The 22,268-nt window shown below is 42.2% G+C and overlaps 1 protein-coding gene across 2 annotated transcripts in view; it reads right to left on the bottom strand.

Moving 5' to 3' along the window:
• CNKSR3 (CNKSR family member 3) overlaps window positions 1–22,268 on the bottom strand; it is an 86,126-nt gene that overhangs the window by 5,283 nt on the left and 58,575 nt on the right. For both annotated transcript variants that reach the window (XM_005608170.4, XM_070256496.1), the window contains exons 5-10: window positions 17,351–17,392; window positions 14,210–14,329; window positions 11,627–11,686; window positions 7,343–7,411; window positions 6,932–7,078; window positions 2,206–2,330 (exon numbers count right to left, since the gene is read on the bottom strand). In XM_005608170.4, coding sequence (XP_005608227.2) covers window positions 2,206–2,330; window positions 6,932–7,078; window positions 7,343–7,411; window positions 11,627–11,686; window positions 14,210–14,329; window positions 17,351–17,392 — 563 coding nt within the window. The remainder of the gene's footprint in view (window positions 1–2,205; window positions 2,331–6,931; window positions 7,079–7,342; window positions 7,412–11,626; window positions 11,687–14,209; window positions 14,330–17,350; window positions 17,393–22,268) is intronic.

The raw sequence follows: 22,268 nt of genomic DNA, 5'->3' as shown, positions 1-22,268 counted from the left end.
AATCAACTGAGTCCAAAAATAATCTAATCACCCTTGTCTACTGGTATTCCCAGTAAGCCTGCTGTCTGCACACCCCTTGGCCCCATGAATCTGTCTCCTACATTTTAAGTCTGGCATATAACTTCCCAGTTCACAAAGTTTTCATGACTCCCAACTTTTTCTCTGTAACCATTTGCAGTTTTGTTCCTCAGAAAATATTCATAGAGATGAGACTGGTGGTTACCAGAGGGGAAGGGGGGTGCAGGGAGGGCCAAGCACTAAAAGGGCACGTGTGCATGGTGATGGATGGTAATTAGTCTTTGGGTGGTGAACACGATGTAGTCTACACGGAAATCAAAATATAATGATGTTCACCCGAAATTTATATAATATTAGAAACCAATGTTACCTCAAGCAAAAAATGATGGGTGTGTACCGTCATTAATGATGGGTGTGTACGTGTGTGTGCGCATGTGTCTCCCCTAAGAAGATTAAAAGCCTCAGGTCCCCTACTCCCTCACTGTGTACATATCCTTTTTCTTACCACTGCTCCTGTGACCCCTCACTGAGACCCACACAAGAATATTCAGGGTTCAGGAGTTGGGAGGGTCCTCCCTACAATGTCTGATAGAATAATCCAGACACTGGTCATCAGTGAAACTCGTATTGTTCATGTGTAGGGGCAACAACTCCCTGTAGCTTTAGACAAACTTAGGACCCCGTGGCCACAGGACTCTGGTCTGGGAATACAAGGAAGAGTCTTGTCCGCCAACCAGAAGGCCTCTGAGCTCCTAAGGCAACTGCTCTACCTGCCACAATCAGTTCTGGGCAAACCAAGACTCAAGGGAGAGGAAAATGACTTTAATTCTTCCTTGTGCCCAGGGAAGAAACACAACAGAAGCAAACAGCTCAGCTTAGCACAAAAGCAAACAAATAAAAAACTCCAAAGTAAAACGTCACAGTAAGTTCAGCTCAGACTTTGTCTTATGAAATATTATAACATAATTACGTATTTCTCAGTTTATTCCTGAACGGCTGACCAAGACATTGGCCATTCTCTGGGGGCAAGAACCACGTCTGTTTTATGTAAGGTGGTAACTCAGGCCCGATGCTCAGTAAGTATGTTGAATAAATGAGTGAGATTCTCTAGTTTTACCAGCATATGTAAATATGTAAGTTGATATAAATAAGCCTTTATTTCAGACCTAAATTATCCCCTACAGAACATCTAATATGTCCATCTCATTGCACCATATAACGTTTAAGCAAGCCATTAAGAAAGCAATGATCTTTAAGACTTTACAATAGACACACACACATGTGAATATAGTGTCCACACCCACATTCACATATTTTTTTAAGTTCTGTGAAGAACACATCTCTCTCAGCAAAATAAAGCTGTACCTTTAATTAACCTCACAGAAATAGTTATTATCTTCCTTCCCAAAGATGAATTTGCCATGTCACTAATAAAACTTCAGCTTCAGGGACCCCCAAACAGCCCCTTGAGAGGCCCGAGGAGGAGTCCAAACCATGCATGCCAAGAGCACATGCCTTCGTAAACGGCCCTCCCCCACCAAACTGTGCAGCCTCAAGACCCATTGAACCTACACTTTTCCCTAAAGGATCACATTCTTCCACCCAGTTTTATTGAGATATAATTGACATATAACACTGTATTAATTTTAGGTGTAAAACATAATGCCTTATGTATGTCCAGTCAGTCCTCTGTATCCATCGTCCTAAGCCATTTGACAGAAGGACTTGAGCATCCATGGATCTTGTTATGGAGGGGGTTCCTGGACCCAATCCCCTGCAGATGCTGAGGGACTGTATGGAGAAATGATCACCACGGTAAGTGTAGTTAACACCCATCACCACAGATAGTTAGAAATTCTTTCCTCTCCCATAGTGAGAACATTTAGGATCTACACTCTTAGCAACTGTCAAAATATACAATATAGTATTGCTAACAGTAGTCACCATGCTGTACGTTACACCCCAAGACGTATTTTTTAACTGGAATTTTGTACCTTTTGACCACCTTCATCCTTTCCCCCCAACTGCCACCCCAGGATCACACTCCTTAACGGAAATTTCAAGACTCAGCCCTGTCACACGGGAGTTTAGCGACCTGTCCTCTCAAGATCCTCGTGGTCTTCACACCGCCGCTTAGAATCTCCATGCTCAGGAGACGTGCACATCACGGAAAGGACAAGGACATACCGGGGAGAGTAGGGAACGGCCGGTGGAGGAGGAATATAAAGATCCAGGATGGCTGGCTTCTCCTTCTTCAGCGAGGTATCCATAGTGCTTTCAGGGGACTGGGTTGTCATGGGTGGAGGTGAGGTCTGAAATAGGCAAAAGGGTGAAGGTTGAATTGAAGATTATTCTTGGTACACACTTCCTCCTCCCCAAAACCAACACCGGCCCCTGTGGAAACAGGGAACGAGGTCATTCACGTGTTTACAGCTACGAGCCACATTCAACTGCATTCTTCTTTGAGACACTCAGAATTCCCTGGGAGTTTTGAAAGACTAGATGCACAGTGGGAAGCGGAGGCTCGGGAGCCAGCTGCCCGGGTTAGAATTCTAGCTCTAAGAGAATCACTTAAACACCTGTGCCTCAGTTTCCTCCTCTGAAAAACAGCCACACTGACACTACCTCTTGCATAGGGTTGCAGTGAGGATTAAGTGACATAATACATGTAACTGGCTTAGCAGATTGCTTGTCACACAGTAAGTGTGCAACCCTTGTGCTGTTTAATTTAGTATGATAGACATACACACAGACATACGAGTTAAATTTTAAATCCACACAGCTTCACTTTAATTATATCATTGGTCTCCAAGGACCTGTTTTTTAAAATCTTGTGTAAGAACTTCAATCTTCTCTCTTTTATAGTCTAACAGCAACGGTCAGTGTTTTCTGGTTGGGACAGGAACAGCAAGGAAATCGGAGTCAAGGCATGAAGATGCTCGGTGAAATGGAGGCACCACATGAGAACTGTGCTCAGGCCTGGATGGACATAAAAAGGTACCTCAAACCCTATCTAGCCCAGATGGTGATGCAAGACCCTTAAGGCTCCCCGAAGTAAGACTGTGAACGAGATCTAAGGACTAGAAGGACTGGGATAGCCAGTGTTCACAGTGACAGCCCCGTTTTGGGGGAGACCCCAAGGCACAGAGAAACATAATCCCCATATCCTGGATGTTGGCCACTATCGTACAATCTATCAACTCTATCAATACGTAATTGATGAACATCTCAATCTGCCAATCTTAGACGGTGTCTGAAGCACGGGGCCAGGATCCAGGCCCTCGACAAGTAGAAGCCAAAGTGAATTGAAACATTTACACAGAACAGGAACTCTCCAAAAGCAACACTGATGACTACTTCTGCACCAATAATGCTCATTTACCAGGACTGTGGCCTAAAAACAGAACATGGAACACCTTTTTGTGACAGGACAACTCTAATGATGTTGACAAGAATTAAAGGAGAGGTGGGCACCCAGGCACAAAGGACCCTGAAGAATGAGACACAGAGCAACGCCCAGGTGGGGAGCTGAGAACGTCTGCGGAGTACTGGTCGACCAGAGTTTATATTCTGAAAATATCCCGACGCATCGCGAGAACAGTTGGTAGCTAAACTGTAAAACGACCTCTGCATTTTGATGGTGGTTCTCTCCCTGGGTCAGAAGCAAAGTTCGGTGTCTCATCTCTCACCATCACCTCTTGCCCAAACTTCAGTTAGTGGAACTCGGCAGGAAGGCAGACAAAACTGGAAAAGACGAACTTGTGTCCCTTCCTGAGTTTCCAGAGGTCAAGGGACTAACTCTAGCCTGTGCTTTGAAATAATTTTCACTTACCTTCTGAACACATCTACTTGAATTTTCCTCTATCACTTCAAACTCACTGATGCTTAAAAGACCCATCATCTCTGTCTTCCAGGCGGCTCTTTCCTGATGTTCTAATTTCTGTCACCGATATCATGACTCATGTTCACGGTCACATTTCACACCTGCCTGGCTTGCCTTCCTCATCCCTTAGCACAAAGGCTTTCTAACAGTCAACACTAACAATCAGGAGGGAGGTTTAGAAGAATTAAATACCATGTCTAACATCTCCTAATAAATGGCAGAGCTGGGATTGGAACTCCAGGGGTTCAACTCCAGATGCCCCCTCCTAACCACTATGTGCTGTTTTGTGAGTCTTTTTGATGCTTCTTCCAAATGGCCTCTTGCATTAATATTTCACTGGAATCGCCCCTGTCACCAGCCTCACCCAAAAGAACCTCATCACCCATCATCTAGACGTGCAGCAGCTCCCACCTGGTATGTCTTGTGTTTAGACAGTGTCATGGGCTGAACTGTGACCCCCTCAAAACTCCCATGTTGAAGTCCTAACCTCCAGGACCTCGGGACGTGACTGTATTTGGTTGACTGAGTTAAGCTGAAATGAGGTCATTAGGGGTGGCCCTAATTCAGTATGACTGGTGTCCCTATAAGAAGAGGCGATTAGGACACAGATACACAGGGGAAGGACCATGTCGGACAGAGGGAAAAGGTGGCGGTCTACGAGCCAAGGAGAGAGGCCTCAGAAGAAGCCAATCCTGCTGATATCTTGATCTTAGACTTCGAGCCTCCAGAACTGTGAGAAAATAAACTTTTGTTTTAGGCCCCCAGCCTGTGGGACTTTGTTATGGCAGCCCTAGCAAAGTAATGCAGATATTAATGTAAAAAACCACCACCAACATGGCACCTGTAGGACGAAGGCCATGCTCCTTAGCCGGGCACTCTGTGCCATCTCAGCCCAGAAGCCCAGCTTTCTGTCCTGCCCTCTGCCCCAGGGAGAGATCTACTCACTCCTACAGTGGGCTACGGTGCCTACTCAGCGCCCCTCTGCCCGCCAGCGAACCCGCTACCACGAGCGTCACTTACTGAAAGCTCACAGCTGCCTCCTTCTCCGTTCAGCCCTCAGCTGACAGCTGCCTCTCCCGAGGACAGCTACTGGAGCCCATCACTGTGTGGTCACACCTGTATAACATGCCAAGCCTACACTTACCTAAGACAGCACCTTGCTGGCTTCCCTTCCTTATTCTGCTTCCCTCCCTCCCTTACAAGTTTTACCTGAAGCACGTGCCCTCAAAAATCACTTTCACAAAAATCTCTGTCACAGATTCTGCTTAGGAAACCTTGTCTAAGACACCACCCTTTGCTGATGGCAGCATACCCACAGTTTGCAGGTGTGTGTCTTAAGCATTCTTGGGCCTGGTGCCGTGGCCCGGTGGTTAAAGTTCCACGCACTCTGCTTTGGCAGCGTGAGTTTGCAGGTTCAGATCCCAGGTGCAGACCTACTCCACTCACCAGCCACACTGTGGAGGTGTCCCACATATAAAAAAATAGAGGAGGATTGGCACGGATGTTAGCTCACGGCAACTCTTCCTCAGGAAAAAAAAAGGATAGCATTCTTGAGGCTGGCCCAGTGGTGTAGTGGTTGAGTTCTGCATGCTCTGCTTTGGCAGCCCTGGTTCATGAGTTTGGATCCCAACCACAGACCTACCCCACTCATCAAGCCATGCTGTGGTGGCATCCGACATACAAAACAGAGGAAGATTGGCACAGATGTTAGCTCAGTGCCAACCTTCGTCACCAAAAAGAGAGAATGCCATTCATCTCCATGACATGGCCTCCCATCTGTCAAATCCCACCTAGGCTTCCAGGATCCAAAGTGCTCCCACCTCCTCGAAAAGAGGTCCCTTCACCTACCCAGTCCATACCCATCTCCCCTTCTTCAGAACCATACATTTATCCCATGTATCAAGTAGCTGGCAGAGCCAGCATGCAGCAGATACTCCAACTATTGATGATGAATTAAGACCTCTCGATGTTAAGTAACACATTCTGAGAATTCCCCCAAAATTTACAAGTACACCTTATACTGAGTGACGCAAGTATAAGCAGCTGGGGGTCAATGGATATGCTCGGTTATTATTTCGGAAGTGATTTTAATTATTTGTCCCCCCCCTTGCTCCACGCTCCACAACCTATTATTTATTTTTAACACCCTCCCCTATTAATGTACTCATGTAGGCATATTTCCAGTGTTCTATGTATCATGAAATGTCCAAATTGATAGCTTGAGACTCCTACTGTTCCTTCTACTTGAGGATGTACAATAAAATCACAGACAGTTACATAGAAATTGCAAGACAGTTACATATAAATTGCAATCTCAGTCTTATAAAAGGGCATTAAAACGTCATTGCTTTTCATTTACAGTTTATGAAATAAACACTTAGGACCCACGGCATAACGAGGGGGGTTGGCCAGGGAGCATGGTCCACCCAGGTGTAGGCAATAAAGGAGTGTATTGTTGGAGAGAATTTAAATAATAAAATTCACTAAAAGTCGGTCTGCTTTGTATTATCACCCAAGACTGCCAATTCTAAACAAGGGAGTGATACAGCTCTCTGCTGGGTATTTTACTCCCACAGTCCCTACCCCTGCTGCAGTAAACCTCTGCTAAGGACTCAACCCCATGTCCCAGGTGCTCTAAGGTAAGCGTTCAAACTGTACACATTTATCTAACTGTGCTTTTGAAAAGAGAGAGAAGAAAGACTAGAATGAATTTGCTGCAATGATCATGACAGCCATTAGCCATCTTTAACTCCTGAACATCTGAAACGTGGCTAGTGAGACCGGGGAACTGAACTCTTCATTTCAACTATTTAAATATTCACAAGTGGCTAGTGGCTCCCATACTGTTCAGTGCAAATCTAGAATGTATATTTTCATATAAGTAGGATTCTGGGATAATTAGGCATACACAAACAAACTCCTGAAATCAATCACCTTCAAATTTTAATCTTGCTTTTTGGAGACATATCAGAAATTCGACATTGTTCAGGAGCTGAGAGGCCAGATGAAAGTTTGCAACTGATAAGATACCTGGACAAGAGGCGGCTTCCACCGCAGGTTTTTCAGGGGAGCAGGAGTAAAGTTGAAAGTACCCGTGGGGCGCTTCTTCAGCAGTAACACAACTCCTGAAGGATTCTCTCTCAATTTTCTCACCAGATTTTTTAGCTGCCATCCCACCTTCAAAGAAAGAAAAAGAGGAGAGGAGAGTCGCTCATGAATGAAGAAAAATGGGACCTATGAATTTCTCTCAAGGAAATCAGCTGTGAGCACAAAGGTAGGTACAAATAGGCAGATACAAATATGTTCATCTTAGCACTACTTAAAATTATGGAAAACTGGATATAAACTGCAAATTTAAAAAATTCAAGCAAAATGGCTTTGGATTTAGTTAAAAGTTCTAGAGGGAAATAGTCACTTTTAAGTCTCAACGAACAAACTCACCACAGTTTGCTGATTGACCTGAATGACTTCATCCCCAGCGTGAATCTTCTGAGATCTGTCTGCAGGAGACTATTAGAAATAAACAGAGATCTGCTTTAATTTTTAAACCTTCCACTTCTTGCTGCTTCTATTTCTTCTTCCTTCTTTCTTCTGTAGACAACGAGTAATGGAAATACAATTTTCTCAAGAAATACCACACAGTATACTTGAGTTCCCTGAGATACAGTCTTTAGAACGTGGCACATGAATACTTGCGTTATCTATTTTATTAGTGGTCTGTTATGATAGATAATCTGTCAGAACAGCTGGGTTCACCTAACCTATCAGGAAGAGGGGGACACATTGTCGACATGATGAGCTGATGAAAGCCACTGGTTCACCTAAAAAATACCTTACAGATATCCCTATCAAAACTAATCTTGTCAAAGTTGACCCACTGTTTAACATGTAAAGATCATCATGGCAACTCTATCACCCCATTTCCTTTTAAGTAATTATTAAAACTAAATCTTATTTTTACTCAACTTCGTTTTATATGTTATCACAATGCTATTAAAATAGAAAGATGGTGGGCTGGCCCAGTGGCACAGCGGTTAAGTTCTAACCTTCCGCTTCAGCGGCCCGGGGTTCGCCAGTTCGGATCCCAGGTTAGACCTACACATCTCTTGGCAAGCCATGCTGTGGCAGGCATCCCACATATAAAGCAGAGGAAGATGGGCATGGATGTTAGCTCAGGACCAGTCTTCCTCAGCAAAAAGAGGAGGATTGGTGGCAGATGTTAGCTCAGGACTAATCTTCCTCGAAAATAAATAAATAAATAAAAATAAAATAAAACAGAAATCTGGTGACAAGAGAAAATGTAATTCTTTACAGAAAATGAAATTTTTTTTCATTTTCAGGTTGCATTCAAAATGAATGTGTTTTCAGTATGAGATGAAGTCCATATTTTGCTTCCCCTAAATAATACTTTGCTATAAATTTGTAAATACATATACATATACATGTTCACATATGTGTATATATCAATATATAGATGTAATTTATTTGTCAAATATTTTGCCCATAGTATTCTTGTTGATTTAATCAAACTAGAACTCTTAAAGTTTAAGACATTTCAAAGGAGCAAAAGAGAAGGAAAGAATAAACCTTTGATTTCAAATTATAATCAAACGTTACCTAGGCCAGAGTGTTTTATTTGATAACTTATGTAACTGGCTGAATCTTGAAACAGATTACAACTATCCTTAAAAAAAATAGCACCTTTGAACACGGTAAGGAGGCAGCCATAAAACCCAAGACACACCTGCTGAATTTTCTCCCTCAGCTCTTGTGAGAGGTTCAACAAGAAATGAGGAGCGGCATTAAACTGCAGAAACATTCCATTTGGTTTATCTAGGTCCAACGCAAGGCATAGGTGACTGTGACAGTTATTTTAAAAAACATTTAGCCTGTCACCCTAACAACCAGCAGCGCCTCACCTCAGAGACTAGCATCCTGGGTACCACAGGGAGATGGCCTACCTCAAATCTCTTCCTCTCGAGGCACTTAAAAAAAAATGTATCAATGCTTCTCTTTGCCATGGCATCAGATGCTTAACCCATAGTTACAGACCAATTTTGGTAAGTCTGATCATAATCAGTCTAGCCCAGTTAATCTTCCTCGGCTAGGGATTCATTTAAAGTAAGCTTCACTTTATAAATGATGGCCCTGAGGCCAAGAAGTCCCTAATTATAGATGTGGAATCTTAAAAACCAAGCCCCAGTGACCTCAATTGACTTGCCTTCCTAAGGATCCTCATGCATTCATTTCTCAAATGTCCTACCAAGTGATTAAGAGCTGAGCTTGGCAGAACACGGGTAAAGAGAGAGCTTGATACCAAAATTCTCCCTAGGGCAGTAGATCTCGCCTATCTTCACCACGAGCTGGACTACTGAAAAATGATGCTTGTTCTGGTTTGCTGCACAAGGGTGATGACCTGAAGAAGAATGCATCTATTCTTCTGAGGCTAATCTCATTCTCCCTCATCTTGGGGGTGGGAAACAGGAGTATGGATGGGATCCTGTCAAGAATCCTTTCAAGGTCTTAAACAACATCAAAAAAGAAGTCAGATAGAGAATCACTAGATACTGTTAGTCTGACCCTGGAATGATCCTGGCTTCTCAGATAACCTCCCAAAAAAATGGACCAGAGGCCTGAGGTGGTCTACTGGCATTGTTTCAGCCTGGAGTGCAAGATAGAGGCATATGGAGACAATTCCCTTGAGAACGCCATGGGTGATTTCCATCTACTACCACCCTCCATACCAGTCTTCCATTAAAACTTTGTGACTCTGAAGTCATAATGACCTTAAGTGATAGCTGGAAAGCTGTCCTGGATCTGGCACTTTCTACTGCCATTTAAGTGTCAAATATCCAGGTTAAGCCTCTGAGAAGTGGGCTCTTACCCAACTTCCCACCCTCATGTACAAGACTTAGCAAGTGTTTAGCATATTCCAGGTACTCAGTGAACACAAGCTGAATGACTGAAAGAATGAATGACATTTTCAAATGGATTACCAGATGGAATAAGACAAGTTTTCCTTTTTTGATTGTTAACAAAATGGAAACCAACTCTCTCTGGGATGACTTCTGTATGGTCCTGTATGGGAGCACTGAGATTGACTATATCCAGGTAAACCTTGAATCCCTGACCTTTTCTTATGCTTCTGGCAGAAATTCTAGGAAATGTATCATTATATTAGATATTTCATTTGATTCCAAAACAGCTTGCTGAGTCTCTCACTCAACACATCCTTAAAAACAAAAGGGGGGGTGGTGAAGAAGAGAAATCTGTGTGCCTTCTGGTAGTAATATTATAGTGTTCTACACGTTTATCCAAGATTGGAGAAGACCAAAGTCTGGAACCACAGAGGTTTGGCTGTTAAACAACGCCATCACCAAAGCGCTAGATGCAAAACTTCAACTCCTTAAAGACTGAAATGACATTCGCCATCCTTCTGAACCCATCCAACTCCAAAACGATGCACTCTGTGGGACACAAGTATGTTCCTGACACGGTTCAGTTGAAATACACGAAGTCTCTGACAAGGATAAGGGATGAACCATGTAATGCGTTATGCCTTTTTTCTTTTGCACCATCTCCAGCCTCAAAGCAGAACTTCCTGTGCCGTTACTGCCTATCAAGTGACACAGTATAAAAATTCCTAGTGGTTCTCAGTATATTCTCACTGTAACTCAACAAAGAACGCATAAAGACACTACCATCTTCCACTCATTCGTCTGCCAGGACCACTCAATTTATTTATAATTCATTGACTGCCTTAAGCAATGTCATTTTTTTCTTACTACAAAAATCAAGTGTGTCACAAACCCTCATCAATGATCATGCCATTTTATTTTATCAAAAGACCTAGCAGCTGAAGCTCAAAATTCAACACGTATTTCCACCAGATTAGAAAAGTAGTTACCAAATTTCTTCTGTTTTCAGGAATTATTTCCTCCTGTCTTAGTTGATTAAATAGATAATTCCACATACGCGTGCTTCTTTTACACAGATCCAAGAAGCTGTTTGAACATTTTTAGCTTCATATCAATGTCATTCAAAAGCTAGCCATATCGTAGGTTGCAAAAAGAAAGCATCCAATTGGCGCTACTTTTTACAAATTCAAAACACTTTGAGGGGCTAAAGAAAAACCTTTCATGTGGCAAAATTTCCAAAGGGGAGAGAACAGTGTACAAAGTCTCTTACAGTAGAAAAAGCCCTGATTTTTCTATTCAAAGGATTAGGGGAAAAAACTAAATTTTAATATCATGCCAAATACTATGAAATACAATTCTATAAAAAGAGTCTATGTCATGCAAAAATGCCGAAATAGTTGCTTTGGTAACACATGTAAATTCCATTAAACAAACAAACCAAAAAAACTGTGTTTTACACATATGGCTACCAATTCCAGTTCTTCTAAGAATGATTCTCAACAACAAAGAGATCGTTATTTTTGTATTTATGGGTTAACACTCCCAGGATGTGAAAGGAATAATTAACACAGGGGCGGGGGTTAAAACTGGTCAAGGTGTGTGAACGAGAGCAATAAAGGACAATTTAAATAAGAAATTGACAACAGCTGGTGATAAGCTGTGTGCTAGCAAAAGAAATAAACAAAACAGGCACCCATGCTCTCATTACAGATAATAAAACAGCACGCACATATTTAAATGAAAACTAGAGAGATTCTGTGTGGAACTGGTTGAAACATACAACAGCTTTTAACAGACATGCACTTACGTTTTCTGTGGTTCCCGTAATCACGTGCAATCCATCGTAGGTCGATTTGATGTACATGCCCTAGAGGGAGTCACAAACCTATTATTAACTCATTACTCCAACATTTAGAAATATAGCTGCAAGTGAGACTTAAACTTATAAAACATTAAAGGCAGTCCTGTCAGAACAATACTCATTTTTAAGCCTCCTAAAAGATTGTGAAACAAGATCCAAAGAGCGGTGAAGGGAAACTAAAGTCGAAATACTAGTGAAAGAAATCAGAAAGGGGATCTCTTTGATATTATAATTTGTGTATCAGGCGCACAGAATTTTGCCATCACTCCAGGGACTCAGAAGGCATCTTCTCAGACCTGCTGAATGAATGAGGCATTTCAAACAAGGACTGTTCGCTCCTGACCGTCTCTTTGTCTAGTGACACAATGTATCCAGTTAAATTTGGTATTAACAATCATTGCAGGGTGACTTAGGCAAGCCGCTAACGACCCAGACCAGGACAAGTGAGCGAAGACTGCAAAGTAACACAACATCGGAAGTCAATTAGAAACACACATCCCTTAATTTTAAGGGAAGCATAAAAATAAATACGCTCCTTCCTAAAAACCCTGATAGGTAAACTCAGCGGTAAATGCCGTATCGTCGAGGAAACATTTCTGCAGTTTGACACATCAAGCATAAAAAATTTCTATTAAACTTTTATTAGATGGAGGAAGAGCGGAAAAAGTAGATTGGCCAAGGAGGAGTTGCTCACCCTGGTATCTGTATTGCAATAACACAGCTCCTCCTCAGAAATCACTTTTGACTCGGACCTTGCTCTGCTCAGCAACCTATCCCACTCTGTAATGAGAATCTCCTCAAATACGAACACCTTCCAGGTTCTCCACATTCCTCTCCTCTCCTGTTACTTTCATTCGCAGAGAAAGCAGCTTCTCCTACACACAGTACTAATCCTCTTCCCAGAGCATCAGCTTGTACAACTTTACCATCTGAAAGGACAACTCCATTTCTGCCCACTTGGAGCATTTCTCCACGTCAATACTTGACTGTAAACTCACCTCCGGGAAGTCTTCCTGTCGAATCTATTACAACCCATCATTTACTCTGACACCCGAGCAGTCTTACTGTCATATTTCTTACTTAGAAACCCACTTAACTAAGAATGTGGGTTTGTCGATATTTGGCCGATTTTTGCTTTCCTATCTGAGAGAAGTGACAGCCTTGACATCTCCCCATTGCCACCTACACACTAGGCACCTGTCCCCCTCCTCCTCGTCCTCATCATCATCTACACCAGCAACAGCAGCTGCAGCCACCAATTTCTGCATAGGTCCTATCCACCCAGCACCCGGTGCTCAACGTTCGTCATCTAATTTAACACTTTCAGCAACCCTGTGAGGCAGTTAGTATTATGATTAACCTTTGACAGATGAGGAAACTGACACGCAAAGAGGTTAAGTCACTTGTTAGCCGGATCTAAACCCAGGTCTCTGACTCAAAGTCTCTAAGCTCATCCATCAGCCTCACCGTTCCTTCACTTAAATTTCAGCAAACTAATGACATCGGATGCAGGCTAGGTCCTGGGAGAGCTGGGTATCTACGTACTGATCTAGGTAGCCAGGTATCTACCTGTATGTCTTCTCAGACTCTGCTACTATAGAGCTCATATATTACTGATGAAATATTTCTGAACTTTTTTTTTTGAGGAAGAGTAGCCCTGAGCTAACATCTGCTGCCAAACCTCTTTTTGCTGAGGAAGACTGGCCCTGAGCTAACATCCGTGCTCATCTTCCTCTCCTTTAGATGTGGGATGCCTGCCACAGCATGGCTTGATAAGCAATGCATAGGTCCATGCCAGGGATCCGAACCAGGGAACCCCGGGCCGCCGAACATGGAGCACACAACCTTAACCGCTGCGCCACTGGGCTGGCCCCTCTGAACTATTTTTCAAGGACCATATCTTTCAACCAGCCTCTTCTCACATTCGTCCTAAGTGCCAATAGAGACTAGCAGAGACAATGTTTCCTACCCAGGGACTATCCTTCCTTTGTCCAAATGTGTTATATCTCCTTACACTGCTAAGCCCTAAAAATAAAACTAAGACAATTCCTTCAGGATATGAGTATACAGTTTTAAAATTGTTTATTTTTATACTTTGAAAACATAGAACATATCAACAGTTCAAGACGGCAAATTCCTAACTACATAATGGAAGACAGTCTAGTTTCATTCTACTATTTAAAACGATAATGAAATAAGGAATTATTAAAAAAAAAAAAGACAATGTGGGGCTGGCCTGGTGGCACAGCGGTTAAGTTTGCCCGCTCCACTTAAGTGGCCTGGAGTTCACCAGTTCGGAGCCCAGGTGTGGACCTAGGCACCACTGCTCAAGCCATACTGTGGCAGGCACCCCACATATGAAGCAGAGGAAGATGGGCACAGATGTTAGCTCGGGGCCAGGCTTCCTCAGCAAAAAGAGGAGGATTGGCAGCAGATGTTAACTCAGGGCTAATCTCCCCCCATGTCCCTCCCAAAAAATGACAATGTGTTGTTATTTGAAAATAAAACAAGTGTTGTTAGAATTCTTACCAGGCCCTCCCCAGGTTTAATGTTGGGTAAGTGAACTTCTTCCAGACACGCACACTGGCTCATAACAGGATCCGTGGTAGATCGGATTGTTTTGTCACAGATGCCATTCAAAACCTTGACCTAGAGTTGGAGAGGCAAATAGTCAGGAAAGGGTCAATCATTAACCAAGTTTATCTCAAGCTGAATTTTAAAGAAACGCACTTCACCTATGATCTTTAGCTCTGGTTGGCAATCGTTTTGATAATACTGCTCAGTGAATGCATGGCATTTGGACTCCGTATTTGCAATCTGTGAAAACGGTGCCAGTATTTCAGCTTTGTTTAAAAATGCCGCTTTCATATTAACTTCTTTACAACCCCTGAAGAGCCCAGGCTGGGCAGAACCCCCTCTTGGCAGTTAAGGAGAATGATCCATTCCCAGCCATTTATATGCTTTTTTAGCGATCACTCACATTCTCTGCATACCAAATATTGACAAGGTAAAAAAAATATTTTTTGCCTGCACCATTTTTTAAAATATATTTTATTTTTCAAAGCAGTTTTAGTTTTACAGAAAAACTGAGCCAAAAGTGCAGAGTTCTTATATACTTCCTCTCCCACTTCAGCACAGTTTCCAATACAGTTATATTACTATAACACAGTTAATAATAACATGATATTATTTTTTTTTGAGGAAGATTAGCCCTGAGCTAACATTTGCTGCCAATCCTCTTTTTGCTGAGGAAGACTGGCCCTGAGCTAACATTCGTGCCCACCTTTCTCTACTTTATATGTGGGATGCCTACCACAGCATGGCTTGACAAGCGGTGCCATGTCCGCACGCCGAATCCGAACCGGTGAACCCTAGGCTGTCGAAGCGGAACGTGCACACTTAACCACTGCGCCACTGGGCCGACCCCAACATGATATTATTAACATCTTGCATTAGTGTGGTACATTTGTTACAACTGGTGAACCAAGGTTGATACATTGTTATTAACAAAAGTCATTAGTCGATGTTGGGTTCACTCTCTGTGGTCTATTGTTCTAAGGGTTTTGACAAGTGCCTAATGTCATGTATCCACCATTACAGTATCATACCGAATAGTTTCACCACCTAAAAATCCACCGTGCTACACCTATTCATCTCTCCACCCTCCCCTCTCCCCCACTATGAACCCCTGGCAATCACTGTTATGGTTTTGCCTTTGCCAGAAGGTCAAATAATTAGAATTATACAGTACATAGCCTTTTCAGACTGGCTTCTTCCACTTAGTAATATGCTTTTAAGGTTTCTCCATGGCTTGACAGTTCATTTCTTTTTAGTGCTGAATAAGATTCCACAGTCTAGATGTCTCAATTTGTTTCTCCAGTCATCTACTAAAGGATGCTTCCAAGTTTTGGCACTTATAAAGAAAGCTGCTATAACATTCTGTGCAGGTTTTTTTGGCTATGTTTTTAATTTATTTGGGTTTGCTGGATCGTAGAGTACGTTTAGTTTTGTGCCTTCCAAAGTGGCTGTACCATTCTACATTTCCACCAGCAGCGAGAGTTCCTATTGCTCCACATCCTCACCAGCATTTGGTGGTGTCATGTTTTGGATTTTGTTATCATGTTATTGTATTAGGTGTGTAGTGGTATCTCATTGTTTTAATTTGCAATTCCCTAATGAAACGTTATGTTGAACATCTTTCCACATGCTTACTTGCCAGCTGTGTATCTTTTTTGGTGGGGTATCTGTTCGATGGTTTGCCTGCTTTTTAATTGGGTTGTTTGTTTTCTTATTATTGAGTTTTAAGAGTTCTTTGTATATTTTGGATACAAGTCCCTTATCTGATATGTGTTTTGAAAACAGTTTCTCCCAGTCTGTGGCTTGTCTTTTCATTCTCTTAACAGTGGATTTCAAGGAGCAGAGTTTCTAATTTTCATGAAGTCTACCTTATCAACTTTTCTTTCTTTTTTTTTTTCCTAATTATTGGCATCTGAGCTAACAACTCTTGCCAACTTTTTTTTTTCTGCTTTTTCTCCCCAAATCCCCCCAGTACATAGTTGTACATTTTAGTTGTGGGTCCTTCTAGTTGTGGCATGTGGGATGCCGCCTCAGCGTGGCCTGATGAGCAGTGCCACATCCGCACCCAGGATCCGAACCAGCAAAACCCTGAGGCGCCGAAGAGGAGCGTGTGAACTTAATCGCTTGGCCACGGGGCCGGCCCCTCAACTTTTCTTTCATGGTTCGTGCTTTTGTCGTTGTACTTAACAACTCATCGCCAAAGCCAAGGTCACCTAGATTTTCCCCTGTTATCTTCTAGGAGTTCTATAGTTTGCATTTTACCTTTACGTCTACAGTCTTTCTGGCAATGGCTCATACTCTCTGAACACCGAACAGTGACAAGGTAAAATCTTGAGACATGAGGATCCCTGTTAAGTGGGCTCCATGTAGAAATCACAGTGGTTACGTGTGGTTACCTCTCCCAATCAGATTCATCTAACCTTTCAAAATTAAACAACTAAAGAAACCAGGAAATTCCAAAGAGTGATTTTCTTTTTCCAAGGGGGGACAATCCAAGAAGCGACACTTTTTACATTCCTCTAATTTGTTTAACCTCTCTATTTATGGAAAATATATTTATAGCAGTTTCATTGCTAAATTCCTCAACATCAGTAGGAGGAAGGCCTTATCAAAAGAGCACAGGCTGGCTTATGTCAAAAGGAGGAAGCGATGATGAATAGTTACCAAAACGCTCTTGAAACAGTCACAGCACACCCCCCGCCATCATAAGATTTTTGCCAAGAATTTTTTTTTAATCAAAATGGGCCTAAAATGAAATTTGCAGATCAGTTTAACCCTGATTAACAGGCTAGCTAGCAATTTAAGTACAACTGTACCCTGAGGAAATGTTCAGAGGAAAAAAAAAACCCCAGCAAAACAGAGACCCCAATATATCCAATTTAAGCACAGGAATTTTCATAACAGTTGGTCTTATCGTTAAACAACTTTATTTTTCCCTTTCCGTCTAAATTAATAGACTCCTATCCCAAACGCCAATATTTCAAAGTATATCCTAAAATAATGAGCCACAGTGCATTTACTTTAATTAATGTGATTCCCACTGTTTTGGGCAAAGGAATTTTACAATAACTTTTAGAATGTATATATACTTACTACAGTTAAAACTTTATCCTCCATTTCTGCTACAAGGCAATCCTAAGGAAGGAAAGAAGAAAATGACAACTGTAAGAGCTAAGAACTTTCAAAAACTGTCGGCTTAGCTCTCTACATATTTCCTGGAGCCCAAGATGGTGCCTGACACGCACCCTACCCTGTAGCCTGAGCAGGCATGCGTGGTCGGGAGGAGAGACTCGACTGGAGAGAGAGGGAAGAGCAGGAATGGGGCTGACATTCAGTGACTTCTAAGGCTCTGTTCAATCCTCGCCCAAGGAGGTTATCACCCAAAGAACCCATTTGACTGATTATTTAATCAGAAAACCTACAAAAATCATTGAACTGAAATATACCTACTGTCCAGACTGTGCAGAGAATAGTAAGTCAGAAGTCCAAGTCCAAGAAACCTGACAATGGCTGCCAAACGTGACCCCAGGCTCGGCTAGCATGGTGCCAACAAGACAGGAGTCTTTTGCTCTGGGGCTGCCTATAAGAACAGCTTTCAAATAAGAGCTTGAGTAAACTTAGCCACAAAAGTTTATTTTAAGCACCACTGAGATTAAATCAGATATTTCAGTCCTTAATAGAGGAAAAAGGTTCAACAAAACATTCATTAACACACTGCCAAAAAAATGGTCTTGAGGTATGCTATTGATGACATTAAATAAAGGGCTGGAATGCAAAGCATTATTTACTCAGCTTAAGAACAAAAGACTTGGAACTGTATGAACCGGTTAGCTGATTATAGGAATCAGCATTGTCCCGTCTAAAAGCAGCCAAACTGAAACCGCCATTGTGAAACTCTCACAGCTAACCTTCCAGAACTGTCTACAGCTGAGGATTTCAATCCACACAGCAGAGGGCATGCAGGAGAAAAGGGACACCAACTGGACTCTAGAGTTTATTCAGCACCATTAAGCATAATCCCAAAAGGGGACAGCCTATGGAAAATGCTAATTATTTCATGTACATGAAGGATATTAATCAACTACGCTGGGAGTGTCAGACAAAAATTTTCACCTCAATCAAAAAGCCATTTTAGGGCCCGGCCTGGTGGCGCAGCGGTTAAGTTCGCACGTTCCGCTTTGGCGGTCCAGGGTTCGCCAGTTCAGATCCTGGGTGTGGACCTACACACCGCTTGTCAAGCCACACTATGGCAGGCGTCCCACATATAAGGTAGAGGAAGATGAGCACGGATGTTAGCTCAGGGCCAGTCTTCCTCAGCAAAAGAGGAAGATTGGTGGCAGATGTTAGCTCAGGGCTAATCTTCCTCAAAAAAAAAGTCTTTTTAGGTTATTTTTTACTACCACTGGGAGGGAGGGGTGGAAATGGCTACCAATTGCTATGCTATGTGAGTTTATAGTCAGATTATCAGAGGCTTAAAAAAATTTTTCATTTTCTCTATTAGGTAAAAATGTGGGAAACAATAACAATTACTCTCCTGTTCCCAAAATTGACACTGACTCTCAGCAAAACAGAAGCCAAGTGACAAAACACTAAACGCATGTGTACTAAAATACAAAATATATATAATTTACATAAATATAAAAATATACTATGTAATGCTAAAATGCGTGAATCTGATATAAATTCAAACTACAGGAGAAAATATGAATAATTACAGCTCAAAAATGTGCTTTTCTTCCTCCATCTTGTGCAAGGAACTAAATCATCAACTACCATAATGGCTCAGCCCCTCTTAACACCATTTGAAGGAGGGAATTATGAAATCAATGTCAACTTTAGCAAAACAGAACTTACATGGTCTCGTGCTAGAAATAAAACTAATAATTTGTGTTCGCGATTTTTCATTACAAACCCCACAACGATGTGAGCACTGTCACCCTCGGGAGAAAATCACCCACAGGCAGAGAGCTCCTCTCCATACGCCAGGGCCCAAGATTCAAGATGGATGTTTGACCTCATGGTTTCTGATACTTGAGTCCTTGACAGATCCAAGAAGCCACCAAGAAAATGGGCTCCTGATGGTGAAGGAGCCAATGTGCGAGGGGAGCTCTCCTTCCTCCTTGAATTGTTCAAGTCAGTGTGTGAAAGGGCTCACTTTTCACCTTCCGCCACTGTGAACGTGGGTTCCCACACCCATTCCTACTGGGAGGAAGCAGCTGCAGGCATGACTTCATGATATCTGGCATGAAGGCAACGGAATGGAAAAAAGAAGTGGAGGAACCAAGTCACCCCCCATCATGAGCCAGACAGTGGGGCTGGGCCTTGCCACATTCCCTGGTCACCTGGATTGGCAGACAGGCCAGCCTACCTGGCAGAGACCCAGCCAAGGCAGCTATCAGGTGCCCCTTCCTTCCCTGGCTGTTCCTTATTCTACCTTCTTACCCACTGAGAAGACTTGGGTGACCCGTTTAACCTCTCCATGCTCCGTTTCCTACTCTGTAAAGAGGGGAGGCTGAAAACCTACCTCAGAGAACTGCTGAGAACCAAATGTGATAACACGTGTCAGCATGCAGCACATACCTGAGACACAGCCCACACTCAATAAATGGTCTCATGGCTTTCTCCTCCTCGGCCTTCATGGCTATCTTTCTTTCTGTTCAGTTTTCATAGGCTTTACATTGCTCATGTCCCCCCATTTTTTTCCACAAGGGAACTCAGCACCCGCCACTGTCATTTCATCTCTCCCCATCGAGATTCCAGATTTCACGTCATCACAACATTAGGAGGATACATTGACGATACAGCTCACAATCCCCTCCCACCTCAGTTTCCTTCACCTGAAATTCTAGTCTGAAAACTCAATGGAACACCCATCCGTGGACCTGGTGTGCGACTAGCTGAACCATGCTCAAAAGAAGTGTGTGCTTTCCTTACAGGGGGGAAAAAAGCAGCAACCATTTATCCTTCAAATCAGGAGCCTGATACATTATCCTTAGAAGGAAGGATGCAGAGAAAGTGACAAGAAAGAGGAGGGGGAAATGGCAATAGGTGGGAAAGGAGAAAAAGGACAAGCATACATCTGTCTTCACAGACAGAGACACAAGAAATCAAGACTCAAGGAGAACATGTTCCTTCTCACTGGCAAGAAAGATACAACTTTCATTCTTTTCATTCCCCAGTTAAAAGGAATAAATGGAAAAGACAGGTTTCTTCTCAATGAGTCGACAGATCTTCTGCCAAGAAATTTAGAGGAAAACAGTACTTCACATAGTTGTAAGAGAGTGTGAAATCTCCTGGCTCATTCAGTCTTATTGCTGCCATTACTCGGCACATTGAAAAACGACATTCAACTCATTCATCAAGTTTGTTATTTCTAATTTGTGCACTCACAGATATTAGCACTTGCCAAAGCCCCTACATTCTCCAATTACTACAGAAAGCATATGTTCATCAAGAGTTAAAGATGTTTTTTCAATCCAAGTTCATAAAATGATATTCTCATATGTATTTATATGTTGCCAGTTTTAATCCTTAAAAATTGTTCAAATTTAAATAAACCAAAAAATACCAGACTATAAGAGGAACATATTTGGTAACTGCCTCTTCTTAAACCATCAAGCTTGATTCCAGAAAACAAATACAGGGCAAGGTTTTTATATGTCCTATTATAGGTTACTCTTTTTTTTTTTTTTAAAGATTGGCACCTGGGCTAACAACTGTTACCAATCTTCCTTTTTCTTTTTTTTTTTTTTTAAGGATTGGAACCTGGGCTAACAACTGTTGCCAATCTTTTTTTTTTTTTTCTGCTTTATTTCCCTAACCCCCCCTGGTACATAGTTGTATATCTTAGTTGCAGGTCCCTCTGGTTGTGGGATGTGGGACGCCGCCTCAACGTGGCCTGACGAGTGGTGCCATGTCCGCGCCCAGGATCTGAACCCTGGGCCGCCGCAGCAGAGCGTGCAAGCTTAACCACTCGGCCACGGAGCCGGCCCCTAGGTTACTATTTCTTAAGTGGGCATAGTGCTTTATATATATCTCATTTAATCTTCATAACAATCTTTTGAGGTAGATATTATTTTTAAAAGTTTATATTATTTCTCTATTTTTAATTTTACACGAATGCATAAATGTGGTCATACGTGCACTTTTTGTAAATTAAAAAAAAATTTTTTTTTGGCTTGACATGTTCCCTCCCCACTTCTTTCCCTAAGATAGACTCAATTTTTCTTCCAAATTGCCCACTGTGCGTATCTATTCCCTTTTATACAGGTTTTTGGACACAGGTGTGTAATATAAACACACACACACACACACACACACATATATATATATATACAATTAAAAAATTGGGGGGGGTCACTATTTTTCTTCACATTACACGTTTTCTTTCCTCAACAATAACTTGTAGAAATCCCACCAAATCATCTGGTGAGGTAAATATTAGTATTCCCATTTTACAGATGAGAAAAATTGAGGCTTATGGTTTTAAGTGACTTGTCCTAGGTCCCAGGGCTAATTAACGGCAGAGGTAGGATTTGAACTTATGGCTGGCTGTCTCTGAAGCATACATTCAATGACCACCAAAGGGAAACCAAGAACAAAAAATAAACCACAAACAAACAAAAACAAGACCTCTTGTATCCCTTAAGTTGGGATTAAATTTTTCCTAAGAGACAAATTCTCTTTCGCTTCTTTGTCAAAAGCATTCTTTCATTTGTTTAAACGCACATTTAAAATATCACCATTAATCACATGCCAGGCGTCGTGAGGCCCCAACTACACAGGTCGAGCGACATGAGGGTGCTCAGTGGACACCTCTCCTGATGGAAGCAGGTCAGGTTCGGCACCTCCCACGGGGAGCCTTTCTTATCATCAGTTCATATCAACACCTCTATGACCACAAGAAGAAAAGCCACCTGAGACAATGCAATCAGCCCATTCTGTCCAGACAAGAACAGAATCAGGGTGGTCAGATTACTCAACGTCACCTTCTCAACGTAGGTGACTCTAG

The sequence above is a fragment of the Equus caballus genome, chromosome 31 (genome assembly GCF_041296265.1).
Source record: "Equus caballus isolate H_3958 breed thoroughbred chromosome 31, TB-T2T, whole genome shotgun sequence".
NCBI lineage: Eukaryota > Metazoa > Chordata > Mammalia > Perissodactyla > Equidae > Equus > Equus caballus.
The sequence above is the reverse complement of the archived record's forward strand: the minus strand, read 5'-3'. Positions and strand labels throughout refer to the sequence as shown.